The sequence below is a fragment of the Aspergillus uvarum genome, assembly GCF_003184745.1.
Source record: "Aspergillus uvarum CBS 121591 unplaced genomic scaffold BO82scaffold_57, whole genome shotgun sequence".
Lineage (NCBI taxonomy): Eukaryota > Fungi > Ascomycota > Eurotiomycetes > Eurotiales > Aspergillaceae > Aspergillus > Aspergillus uvarum.
The window spans coordinates 195027-207521 of record NW_020291354.1 but is presented as its reverse complement, the minus strand read 5'-3'; the positions used below and the strand labels follow the sequence as shown (position 1 = coordinate 207521).

The 12495-nt window shown below is 52.9% G+C and overlaps 4 protein-coding genes and 1 non-coding gene across 5 annotated transcripts; 3 read left to right on the top strand and 2 right to left on the bottom strand.

The window, feature by feature from the left end:
* Window positions 1-313: 313 nt before the first annotated feature.
* Window positions 314-727, bottom strand: BO82DRAFT_264525 (uncharacterized protein; the record flags this gene model as incomplete). Its single annotated transcript, XM_025630945.1, has 2 exons — window positions 314-358; window positions 440-727. Coding segments are annotated over 2 exons (333 nt in total), but the record flags the coding sequence as incomplete, so codon positions are not given.
* A 1709-nt stretch (window positions 728-2436) lies between these two features.
* Window positions 2437-3069, top strand: BO82DRAFT_405372 (uncharacterized protein; the record flags this gene model as incomplete). Its single annotated transcript, XM_025639485.1, has 2 exons — window positions 2437-2522; window positions 2586-3069. The coding sequence occupies 2 exons, from the start codon at window positions 2437-2439 to the stop codon at window positions 3067-3069; spliced, it is 570 nt and encodes a 189-aa protein (XP_025488548.1).
* A 938-nt stretch (window positions 3070-4007) lies between these two features.
* On the top strand, window positions 4008-5018 carry BO82DRAFT_421965 (uncharacterized protein; the record flags this gene model as incomplete). The annotated part of the gene is made up of 1 exon (XM_025640188.1): window positions 4008-5018. One exon carries the CDS (start codon window positions 4008-4010, stop codon window positions 5016-5018), a length of 1011 nt encoding a protein of 336 aa, XP_025488547.1.
* A 644-nt stretch (window positions 5019-5662) lies between these two features.
* On the bottom strand, window positions 5663-5736 carry BO82DRAFT_t258. Its single transcript has one exon. It is a non-coding gene; the product is annotated as a tRNA-Ile (tRNA).
* Window positions 5737-8564: 2828 nt separating this feature from the next.
* Window positions 8565-10997, top strand: fbx15 (F-box domain protein). The gene is made up of 2 exons (XM_025630230.1): window positions 8565-8928; window positions 8977-10997. The coding sequence occupies exons 1-2, from the start codon at window positions 8761-8763 to the stop codon at window positions 10909-10911; spliced, it is 2103 nt and encodes a 700-aa protein (XP_025488546.1). The 5' UTR covers window positions 8565-8760; the 3' UTR covers window positions 10912-10997.
* Window positions 10998-12495: the final 1498 nt, after the last annotated feature.

The window sequence follows — 12495 nt, the reverse complement described above, 5'->3', positions numbered from 1 at the left end:
CACTCATCCTTTGGAATGCATACAGTATATCGAGGGCGTCTTCATCTAGCAGTAGTGAGAACCGTTCACTTAACGACGAGCAACCCATCTACTCAGCAGACACATCAAGACCAGATACAGCAGTGTCTTGCCTCGCCTGACCCCCTTCCGTAATACCCCCAATTCTCGCCGAGAACGAAACCGCGCGTATGCTCAATACAGACAGTAAAACAAGATTCATATACATTTAAAAACTATAGTTAGACCAGCTATCTATACCAAGCATCCCCCCCCACCCCCCCACCTCTTACTGCCCGCAAAAACAACATCACGAACTCCCAATCAACGCATTCATAATCTTCCCCACATCCGAAACCAGCTATAACGCCCAATCAGCCCTATCCCATCCCATCCCAACTAGTCCCCAACACCTGAGTCCAGATAGGAAGGGCAAACTCACCGGATTCGCCATATCGATCAGCTGCGTCGTCTCGTTCACGAACCCCGGCGTCAGCAGGCGGTCCGCATTGTCGATGATGCGCTGCAGCTTGTCGATGTTCGCCCCGGACAGCAGCCGCTGCAGGTTCTGTGGCGTGTCGCCCCCGAGCAGCACCGCGCCGCCGCTGACGATCGTCTCGAGCTTGTCGACCGTCTCCTGGCTGAGGAGCTCGGTGGCGCCGTGGAAGATGGTGGGGAGCTCGGAGAGGAGGCCGCTGGAGGCGGGGGCGCGGGGGCCGATGGGGTTGGGCGGTGATGGGTCGGTTGTGGTGGTTGTGGTTGCGAGGGCGAAGGGGGTGAAGAGGAGGGCGAGGAGGTAGGTTTTTAGGGGCATGGTGGTGCGGCTGCGGCTGGGTTTGGATTTGGGATTGGATCTTTGGGAGGAGGAGGAGGAGGAGAAGGTGGTGGTTCGTTTGGGCATTTTGGGTGGGTTATGAGTTTTTTGTTTGAGGAAGTGATGGTATATAGAGGTGGGCAGAAGGGGGTAAGAATTTCTCTGGAGGGGGGGTAAAAAGGGTTTATAGATCTGAATTGATCTAAGGTTGAGAGGAGGGTGGTCCCTGGGTGGAGGGGTGATTGATGCAAAGTTTAATTCATAGATGGGGTGATGGACTCAAAACAACTGTTTCATGTTTTGAGCATCCAATGCACTGGGCATTCCGAGGCTGATGGATCCAATGTATCCATGTGAATTGACCACTTGCAGGGCATGCGAACCAGACTTTGGTATGGTGGGCACCCTCAGGGACAGATTTCCCTGTGCTCGGTCTCCCGCACCCTGGGGCTATCGACCCGGTCGATCACTCCGGGAGTTCTGGCAAAGTCGAAGAAAATGGTGGTTTGAGGGATGATCGACAGTGCGGTACTACGGAGTACATTTCCTTGAATGTATATCAGATTGACCAGTCATGGCACCTCTGCGGCAACCAGGGTCATTCTGACGGTGAATGTGTTTCGTCCTTCGGAGAATGACTCAATGAGGTAGTTCGCGGTTTGACCACGACCCTTGTACGGGAGGAAGACATGACTGGTAGCAAGGTGGGAAATGCCCGTTTTTGAGTCTTCGGGTTGACATTGGTGGATGTTTCAGATTGAATTGATTATGAGGAATTGCTTATCTGGGCCTAGTGGGATCGACGCTCAGGGCGAAGTTTAACTAAATTAAGGTATGGCAGCCGATGCGCGGTTTCTGGCCCACCCGCGTTTGTTGAGTACATTCTTTGATTCCTGATGCCGTTGAATTCGATATCGATACAATGTACGGAGTAAGCTTTGATGGAATTCGCACACCGCAGTGCCTTTACGGGTATAGGAATCGGTCGCGTCTTGGTTCTGGGCGTATTTTTTATATTACTATAGCAGCCTGGGCTTGGATCAGTAATTATAGATTTGAATAGAAGATTCGAATCCAATTTTTCTCAAGTCATACATACATTAACGTATGGTCTAGGCCCCATAGCCATATACCAGTGTTATGCCTTAAAAACAGATGGAGTAAGAGTATCGGACCTGTTCCACATCCAAATGAAGTTGGGAACCTGCATGAACTCCTGTTCATGTTCAATCATACAACCAACAGGCTCAAGAAGACCAAATTGCGGCCGTCATTCGCAGTTATGCTGTACATTCTCATGGATTGAGTCGAGCACATGGCCGCCATATTTTCTTGGGCATCATGAACTCGACCCGAAACTCTATCTACAGTGTCTGACCAACAATCTCAAAAATGGGTCCAGCCAAGCAAAACATGCTCCTACGGTCTGATTTACTCATGATTTAGTCAACTCAGAATAGACAAATCAGCTCATTATATCTCCAGCAGTCTGCTACGCTGTCTGGTGCCATACTAATAACACCGAGGATCGGAACTATAGCAATACTTCCCTGCTCCTGTGTCAACAAAACCCACTACTTCAACAACCCAGCCAAATCCACAAACACAGAGTACACAGCACTACAATGAAGTTCCATCTCAGCCCCATTCTGCTTCTCGCAGCACCCGCCTTCTGCGCCTCCGAGCCCACCCCAACCGAGTCGATATCACTGTACCTTCCCTCTTCCGCTTCCAGGCGGCCATGATCTATGTTCGAAAACGCTGATTCAGATAGAGCACCCTCCAGAACCATCCCGACCGCCAACGCAGACCCCAACCTCAACCTCAATCTCAATCTGAATCTCAACCTCAAGCGCTCCCTCGCAACCATCGCCCCGCCTCCACACTCGATCATCACCCAGATCCCGCCCAGCGCCCTCGCCGAGCTGCTCATCCCCTCGCGCCGCAGCGCGCTGGCCAGTGACTTCAGCAAGGGCGCCACGCCGGCGTGGTACGGGGCGCTTCCGACGGACGTGAAGCGGTATATCTCCTATGTCAAGGAGGAGATAGTCAAAGATGAGGAGACCAAGGGGTCTGGGTCGGTGTTGGCTGGAGAGGAGGGGGTGCGGGAACTGGAGGCGAAGAAAGGTGATGATGAGGTCTCGTCGGGGACGAAGACTGGTGGTGGTGGGGGTGGGTTGAAGGGGCGGGGGGGGGACTCGGTGGGGTTGATGGTTGTGGTGTTGCTTGGGTTGGGGGTCTGGGGCGGTTGGGTTTAGGTGGTGGTTGGACTTGGATTTCGAGGTATGTGTGTTCGGAGGGATTGTGTTTTTGTAGTTAGGAATTGTTGTATTTCATGGCGAGGGTTGTTGTGGGATGGTTGTTGGCACGCCCTCGAGGATTGTGGGTTGAGTGTGTGTCTGAACATTGCTTTGATATCCAATCTGCGTTGACTTACAAGTGGTGTGAAATCGATCGGGGATTACCCAACTTTGAGGGCAGGGGTCTAGATATATTTCTCGAGACGATTTCTTCACGACACGGTATTCATGAGGTAAGCGCGTTCCGCCATTTGATCCAGCTCCTACTCGGGTGTGACGGCAAAAGGTGTTTGGACTGGCACTGAATGCCAGTTATTCGGCATAGTGGTGTCCATCGTGCGTGGCATGTGCTGTAGCATGTTGAGGTTGAGGTTGGTGACCAGCAAGTCATGTCGATAGTGCAATGCTTTTCAAGTGAGTGTTTAATGTTACGACAAGATCCTTACCTGCTTGGTGTTATGTGTTGCTGCTACGAATACTGTCGTGTTGGAAAGCCTGAGGAGAGGGTGAATCACCCCCTCGGATACTCCAATAACTTACATTGATATACTTGTTACTCTTCCTAGACGTCCCCTCGGTGCTGATACTCTACAGAAGTTGGAGGGGTGGTAGAGCCTGGCATTTACCTTCACTTTGTGCTGGAAAGTGCGAAGGCAAGAGGTGGTTGTGTGAAGAACCCCGTGGCAACATGCGTCTGAAGAAAGACAACCACATTCACAATAAGGAAGTAGCTAGCAGAACAGAGGAAACTGCCATTGATGTCTCAAGTGGATAAGCTCACTGATTCGCCCTTCGACCACGCCCCTCTCTCCTTGTCCACCTCCCGGACTTTACAGTACATTCTTTTGCAGGCAAGTAGCAATCGACTATACTATCGAACCTATATCCCATTCACAATGGATCCGGGTTCTTCGCTGGATTACAATACGCTCCACCATATCCGCAAGCCTGACATCCCCTATGCTAATATTGGCTCTTACTTCACCGTCCGCGAGCACTTTCCGCCCCCGCCCCGGGATACCCTCAACATCCGTTTGTCTAAACTCGAGCAGGAGCGAAGAATGACCACGGACATTCTGACCCGGTGCATCGACAACAATCCTGTTTCTGGTGAGATGGGCACGCTGCAGCTCACTCTTCGGACCCTCAATGTGCTTCAGGTCCGCGATAGCTCGACTTCGCAGGTGGTACTGGTTAAAATCATCAAGGGTCATCTCGCCAACGTGCGGGTAGTCGCCAAGTTCTATGATCCGCTGTACTATAACCACCAAAGATCTATACTTGATCCATTCCTCTGTGTCGAGGAGGAATATACCCGGGAGACAGCAGCTTACCAACACCTGCATAAGCATGGCCTGAGTGACTATATCCCTCAGTTCTGCGGATCCTATTCGCTTGACATGCCAGTTCCCGATAGAGGCATTCGCCAAGTGCGTCTGATCCTCGTAGAGTTCATGTCGGGGTCATCGATGAACCGTCTTCGTCCCGGCCGAATCGCCGTGGAGACCCGGCAACACATCTTGGAGCAGATTGTTAGAGCTGAGTCCAGGTTCTACGCCGTCGGCCTGCAGCACAAGGATCTCTACAGACGCAATATTATGGTCGAGGGTATTATAAATAACGATCCAACCTGCCGACCGTACATCACTATAATTGACTTTGGGCGAGCGTATATCGGTCACCCGACACGCGAATATCGTTGGTCGCATGAAGATCGCCTCCTCCCAATTTACATCTCTCCTATCATCCGCTGGTATTGCGGCTCTGTGTCAAAGAAGAACGATTTCATTGACTGGTGTGATTGGGAATGGAAGGACTGGTTGCGCAAGACATTCGCCAAGGACGACCATCAACCATATCACTCCACAGATGGCCAAAGGGACCCCCGACGCTGTTCGTGGGCATAAGTGCTTCGGCAGCATATCTGGTGCTCGGTATCAGTTGTGAGCTTACTTACCTGTCTTCCTTATTTTGAGTCATATAGTGTCGGTGCTGAATGGTTCCAGTCATCCTATCGTTATCTGGAAAGGCCTTTGACGTTGGAGACAGACCTACCTTCAACCTCCACATTGTCCTCTCCTTCCACTATCTACACTGTGGTGACGCATAGCTTTCATTGATTCCCTGCCGCTCATTTAACTTCTTCCCCTGTCTTGCTACCTTCTACCTTCTTGGAAAATGCTGACAAGCACTTGAACTCCATAGCTCATATAGAAACTAGCTAATTTTAGAACCTCGTTTCTCCTTGCGCCTCCCTCAGACAGTTTGAACTTCCCCAAAAGTGTCAATGTATCCGCACTCTCAATTACACACCACGAAATGATAAGACGGATGGAGCTCTGAGTACAGCAAGACCTGATCAATCCCAGAACACGATCGGGGAGCCACCTTTTTTTTCCCCCGCAGAGTTCGTTGTAGACGACGGATTCCCCATCATGATTTGCAATCTTCCCGAACAGCTCTGGTTTGGGGCCATGCACAGGGCCAATTTTGAGGCACAAAAAGGAAGGATGGTCTCTTAAGGAGGCTTACCAAAAGAGGTAAAAAGAAATGGTCCCAGAGGGGGTCGAACCCTCGACTTTAACGTTATTAGCGTTACGCTCTAACCAACTGAGCTATGGGACCCAGTTGATATTTGAGGCTAATATTTGAAAACTATGAGCCAAATGTTCAGAATTAGCTTTGTGGTTGATTGTGTCCAGCTATCAACCGCTCTACTCCCGTTGTCGTCCGCCAGGATTGTTCCCCCGGGATTGAGACCAGCTCTTCTCGGACGGCGGCACTGCGGTCCACGGTTAAACCCCAACATAAGAGACAGCGAATCAATCTCTCTCCGTGGGCATCTACTGGCCAGATTGGCCCACACACGTGGAGAGGTAAATGCAATCCAGCCTTTCGGAAACCTCGCCTAGACCGCCTGTATCCTTTGGAAAGATGACGAGCAAAGGTCCGATGCGAGGGTCCAGTCCGCATGTTTGGCTTCCGGACTTCCGACCATCGCGTGCTGGGGCCGAAGGGACCAATGTGCGCGCAATTGCAAGCTACACCTTCGAGGGTCAGGCTGACCACGGCATGACCAGCTGCCGCAGACAGAGGGGCCGGGAGGGGGCTTTTGAGCACCACCCCCGCATTGCAGGGATATAAGAATCCGATGCTTAAGTGCTCCGGCGGATATTCTATTGGGCTACGCGGGTCAGAAAGAGTGGACAGTAGCAAGGCTGACTGACGCAATCGAATCGAGTTCTAGGTCTAGCCACGAGCTTGTTGGGGGTTATTGAGAGGGGTGGGAAGAACAGAAAAGAAAGAAAGAAAGAGGAGAGAGGGGCCAAGATAAGTGCTTACGCCTCGCTCTTTCTTACCCTGAAGGATGCAGAACCCGTCGGTGCACCTTATATACCTTGCAGCTCCAAGCATGGAATTGGTACCTGTTTCAGACCAGTCGCGCCGCTTTTACGAGCGGGGTTGATGCCTGCCCCTATCATCTGGGTATCCTGACTCCCTGAGGGATCTGATCCTGGGTTGATGCTGTCATTCGACGAGAGCCTGGAAAACGCTTTGGGCTTTTGCTTTGGTTGGAGATCCGAAGCGAGGATCATCGTGGGCGCGATGGGCGGGATGACCCTGCTTACCTGCGGTAGGGGGGTTAATTCCGTCGTCATCCGATCAGGCTGTCTGTCCGTCGGAGCATGCGTGCGCCATTATTCATGATAACTAAGTTACTGATCATCTAGCATCTTGGTCAGAAAGGGGGATCATACGTACCCGGCTTAACCTTATTGCCTGTTCATCTGTGGGTAATTGGGATGAATGGCCATTCAGCCTCATCATTGTCATCATCATTAACATCATCTTCCTCGTCGACATCGACCATCACGATCGTTGTTAATGCCTGAGGCAACAACAAATCCCGACAACCACGAGCCTCATTCCTGTTGAGCCGCGTGCTTCCTTCCTTTGTCCTTCTTTGACAGTTTCCATCCCACTTGGTTCCACTACTACGGAGTAGGTACACTTCGAACTGAAATGAACGAGGAGTCACCCTTTCCCCACCGACGGAGTGGAGATTGAGGCTCAACTGGGCCGTCCGACAGTCCGGAACCTCTCGTCTAGAGTTTCCTTTCGGCTGTTGAATCCTGATCCAATTGCCCTCCCTTGCGTAATCCCGTCGATAGTGGCTCGGGGTTACTGGCTTGGCTTGCTGCTGCCAGGCTCCCAAGATTTCGGTTTAATGTTTACTAGAGTATTGTGTACGTAGCTACCTAGCTACCTAGCTACCTACTCCGTCCCTAGTCCCGAGTCGCTAATTCGTTGAGCCTCTTGAGTGAGTCCCTGGACGAGGACCGCAACAGGCCTCACGAGGGCCAGAGAGCGAATGGGAAGAGACGCTACTATTATTAGCGCCGATCGTTGAGGGCAGAGCGAGAGGTCGTACTGCTGACGGCACTGAAACGCAGCCTTGTCTAGGGTTGTCCCCCTGACAATCAACTGAAGATAGTTACCGTGGAGGAGTTCACTCGATATTGGAGGGATGTCATAACACAGCATAACACAGAGGTCATGCCTGATCTGACCGCCCTTCTAAATATGCTTCGAGTGGGACGGTTGATCTTCGTTGTCGCATTTTTGTTGGAGTCGGTCGTACTTGTGGATCTTTGCGACTGCGATTGTAGTTGTTTTGTTCTTGTTATTGATGCTGCTGCTTGCTGCGACTGCATTCTGGCCCTGGTCCTGGTCCTTGTTTATCACCGATTCACTGCTGTCACTCGGACCCTCGGACCCTCGGTGACTTTTAGTCTTCTTTTTTCGTTCCCTCGGGCGGGTCTCCTTGCGAGCACTACTTGTAAGAGAGAGAAAGCAGAGAGGGAGTAATCAATAATTATTCCCACTCCCTACTACACGCACTAGCTAACCTAACCTACCTTACTTTTCGCCCCCCCTCTCTGACTGATCTGAGCTGCTGCCCGGTTCATTTTTCACCCTCCCAGGAATGAGACGGAGAACCAGCCACAGAGCCGCATCAGGACCCAAAAAGTACAAGTTCTCACCATGACGGCTGATCTCCCTCTTGACTCGGCCCATGCGTTTCCTTTGCATGATCGTGGATTGCCATGGCCTGGGTGGATATTCTTCAGCTGGATTGATTTTTTTTTTGTCTCGTTGTTTACTTCTTTCTTGCCACCGCCCAGATCTTCAGCTGAGACATGCGATTGGCTCTGGATTGAACCTCTCAGCGAAATTCAACCGTTCATGTCTTGAATGAAGCTCGCCACAGTCCACTTGCATTGAAGAACACTGCATTCTCCAAGGCTTGAGGCTTGGTCGATTGCCTGCGCGGCATTGCATTGCAAACATATTACCCGTTGGGGTTTGGCTGAATTGGGCATCGGGTGCCCCCTCGACGTCTGCCTTCCTAACTGGGTTACCAGATCATCACTCCATACTTTATCTCCATCTGACCGCCTTTATTTGTTGGTCGCGTCCTTGTAGTCAACAGTCCTTTCCCTTGTGATTATCAACGCTTGATTCTTTTCAAGGACCAGTGTCTGCGACACTCGATTGTCTCTTTCCTGATGGTCTCGGTCTAGATCTACAGTTTCCCTACCGTCTTGCTTTCCCCCTCCCTTCGCCGCACATGGTTGATAGTCCGAGATGGACCCCGCCCATAGATCCTCCAAGAATCTGGACTGTATTCCCTACGATGTGTTCTATCAGATCGCGTCCAGACTGGGGTCTCAAGACCTGGTCCAGCTGGGCCGCGTCAACGGGGCCCTATACCGTCTCGTTCAGGACGAGAACATTGCCCGCAAAGCCATCGAGGTACCTCTCTCTGATCTGTACAGACAGGAACATGACTAATTGCCCTAGAATGAACTGCGTCATACCACTGAAGGCCAGGAAGCTATTGCCGCCAGAAAAGGGTACCGCAAAGCTCTGGGACGGGCGTTCGACATTCGAGAGGCCTTTGCGACTGCGCAGCCATACTCGGCTTCGCTCCTCGCCTATGGCAGCTCATTTCTCTACAGTGGGGGTGCCCTGACCTACATCTACAGGGAGGAGATCCGCATACTGGACGTTCACGGCGCAAGTTGCACTGAGCAAGTGTTGAACCTTCACCGAGTCGTGTCGCGAATCATCCCGTCCTGTGACCCGAACGAAGAGACGATTCACATCCGGCTCATGCAGTATCATGACTGGAATCTGGCATTTACCGTGGAACGCGAAGACACGGAAGAAACCTGGCTGATAGCCGTGGACATGCGCCCCAAACTGGAGTGCCACAAGACAGGCCGATTGCGGTTCATCACTCGGTTGCCGGACACCCGACGGCTGTTTGTCCGGCTCAACACTCGGTACATCTACTGGGGAACACACAGCATGCTGAGCGCCGACGGGCATCTGCAATGGGTGGTCGAATGCGCGGATCTGCAGACGGGTCGCAACACCACCCGGGCGCCTCTGATCCTCGACAACTTCTCCGGACACGATATTTCCCAGAACGTATGTTTCGGCGTCTACGATGACCACCTCTATGCAGTGTCGACGATGATCGGCCACGAAGCGGAGGAGATCGACTGGACCTCCTACTACGTGTGGCTGTGCGTGTCGCCCACGGAGGAGACCAAGCAGAGCACAATCAACTTCAAGTGGCGGCGGCAGCACCGCGAGGGCCCCGTGAACGACACCTGGTCGGATCTGTCCCTCCGGGTCGACGAGGCCACGAAGCAGCTGATGATCCTCGAGTGCCGCCGCGAATGGATCAACAGCGGCAGCGAAAACATTCGCACGTATTACATGCAATCGCTGCCATCGCCGGCTGAGATCGAGCAGAGTAAGCAGGAGCGCTTCGCCGGCTTACTCCGTCGGACCCGCAACGCACCACCCCCGCCCGCCGTGCTCCCCGATGAGCCCCTGACGCGAACCCTGGACTCGACCAACAAACCCCGCTACGAACCGCCCCAAAAGCGCATCCGCCGCCACTATCACCAGGAATACCCCCCGGGAACCGACCTCGCCAAACGACGCGACTTCATCTTGGCTCGCACTAAATACCGTACCTACAATCTCTCGAGTTCGACATTTGTAGACCTTGTTACTGATGCGGCCGGACCCCAACCCAGCCACAGTATCAACAGCACCACCACCTCTGGTCGCATCCCCACCGACCAACTCCGCCTCCGTCTGACCACGCGCAAGCGCAAGTCCCCCATCGACTCTGCAGGTGAAGAAGTCGAACCGGGACTGCTGTACCCACCGGAGCTGGACGATCAAGACTCGGCCAGCCGCCCACCAATCGACCACAGTGAAGAACGCTTCGAATCGTTGGGGGTGCACATGTGGCCCCCCGACCACGCACCGGCGGCGCTGACGCAGCTGCTTTCGCCCACGAAGCGCATCGCCTCGTCGGAGGTGCGCGCCGCTGCCGACGAACGCTCGCTGGTGTACTCGGTGGATGCGCCGGACTCTAGTGATGGCGACCAAGCGATTCTGTTCATCAACTTTGACCCACTGCTGCGGCTGCCTGGACTGCAGCGATTGGACATGACGGACGGGAGTGTGCGAGCGATGAAGCGGCCAGCGCAAGAGGCAGCTGAACCGACCCATCCAGCAGGCAAGGGGGAGCGCGTTCGCGTTGGCGACGTTGCGCAGATGGAGTCGACTAGGCATACGAGTTTTGGAGCCAAGCGGACCGCGGCGGCGAGGATGGGGATGAGTAAAGGGGGAAGGGGGTCGCCGGTGCCCTCGGTGCGGGAGGAGGGGGCGATGTATCTGCGGCTGGGAAGGGGATTTTGGTTGCGATAGGGTAGGGGTGCTGCCGTATGGTGGATGGTTTGCTGGGCAAACCGCCGTGCTAGGATCCAAGGGGAGTGGCTAATAACTCCGGCAGGCACTGCCTCAGCTACTGTTGTTGTCTGGTGGTGGTAGTGGTGAGTGGCCAGTGGCCGCGAAGTCGGCCTGGGGTTGAGCACTGCCTCAACGTGCCGTGTGGCTGTGCACGCATGACGGATGGGTTTGCTGCAACGCTGGCAGCGCAGCTGGATTATAGATGATAAAACTGATAATATAATTGGCCAATAACAAGCTGCATATATTTAGAGGCTGTGAGTAGGCTACTAAGCTGTGAGTTGCATTCCCTGTTGTAGCTAATCCTTAGTAAGTGAGTAGTGGGTAAGTTAGAGGGGATCTCCGATCGGATAAGCAAGTATGAGCACGGAGTCGACTACCGTCGGAATCGTAAGCCTGATTACAGTCAGCCTTGGCGGTCCTGAGGGTAAGCTTACGAGATCCTGACCTCCACTGACTGGGGAGTGAACCTACTCCTCCCTCACCGATCCACAAACCGCATTGTGTTTGGCGACAACAGGTCATGCCTTACATTAGTGGCGTGACGAACCGTCAGACTTCGCCCGTAGGGTCAAGTATCCGCGAGAAATGCCTATTCGGGGGTGTTGGTGTTAGTTTAGTGTTAGCTGCTTATGCACACCGCGGTCCACGGTGACGGACGGTGATTACTCGTACCTAGGTTGTTGTTTGGTGTATGCTGGGCATGGGACCCGCGGCGGGTCTGCGTAAGACCAAGTCTTCGATGTATGTACAATATGCTCTGATCGGTTACGCTGTACGGATCCTCTGCTCTCGATCACCTGGCACCGGGGTGATGTTGTGTAAGCTCGGTTGCGGGAGGCTCTGTGGTATTTGCTGGATTTGGCTTCTCCTTCTTCTTCTTCTGTGTCGTAGACTACAGTGCCTACCTACATGGTGGGTGGGGCTCTGTGGAAACAAACCTACAACCTACCACACAATGTTCTCTTTTCGAAGGCGTATGCGTTTTGTCGTTGACGTTGCGGGATCCATGGCTCCACCCCTTCTTGACTAGTAGTGGTCATTCACCTAACCAGAAATTCACACCATTTGCTCTATGCTTTGACTTGGATATACTTAGAAGCGTGTCGTGTTGACTCATGCTTCTTGGTGACTGGATTCCTGTTGCAGAGCGGCTCTGTTCGATGTCCTCACCTTGACTGGCGTCTGGGTTGATGCATTGTCTACTTGGGAGATTCGTATTGGTGCCTACTTAGCATAGTGATAAAATGTTTAGTAGTTGAGCGTGAGCGTGGTGGTGGAGAGGATTACGTATCCTTCGCCTTGGAGCTTTGGGGTCGTGTTTACTTCCTCGGAATGGATTGAATTATCCCTGGGATTCGTGTGGGAGAGTATAGTGTCAGTGTCAGTGTCAGTGCAAGTGTCAGTCAATGCAGAAGCCAGCTAAGCTCCCCCCCACCCCCTTCAGACTGTCTCTATGAGTAGTGTACAGCGTACAGCTTACTCAAAATGGCGAGTGGATACCCTACCTATCCCACCTATCTCCATCCCCTATCCCAAGCC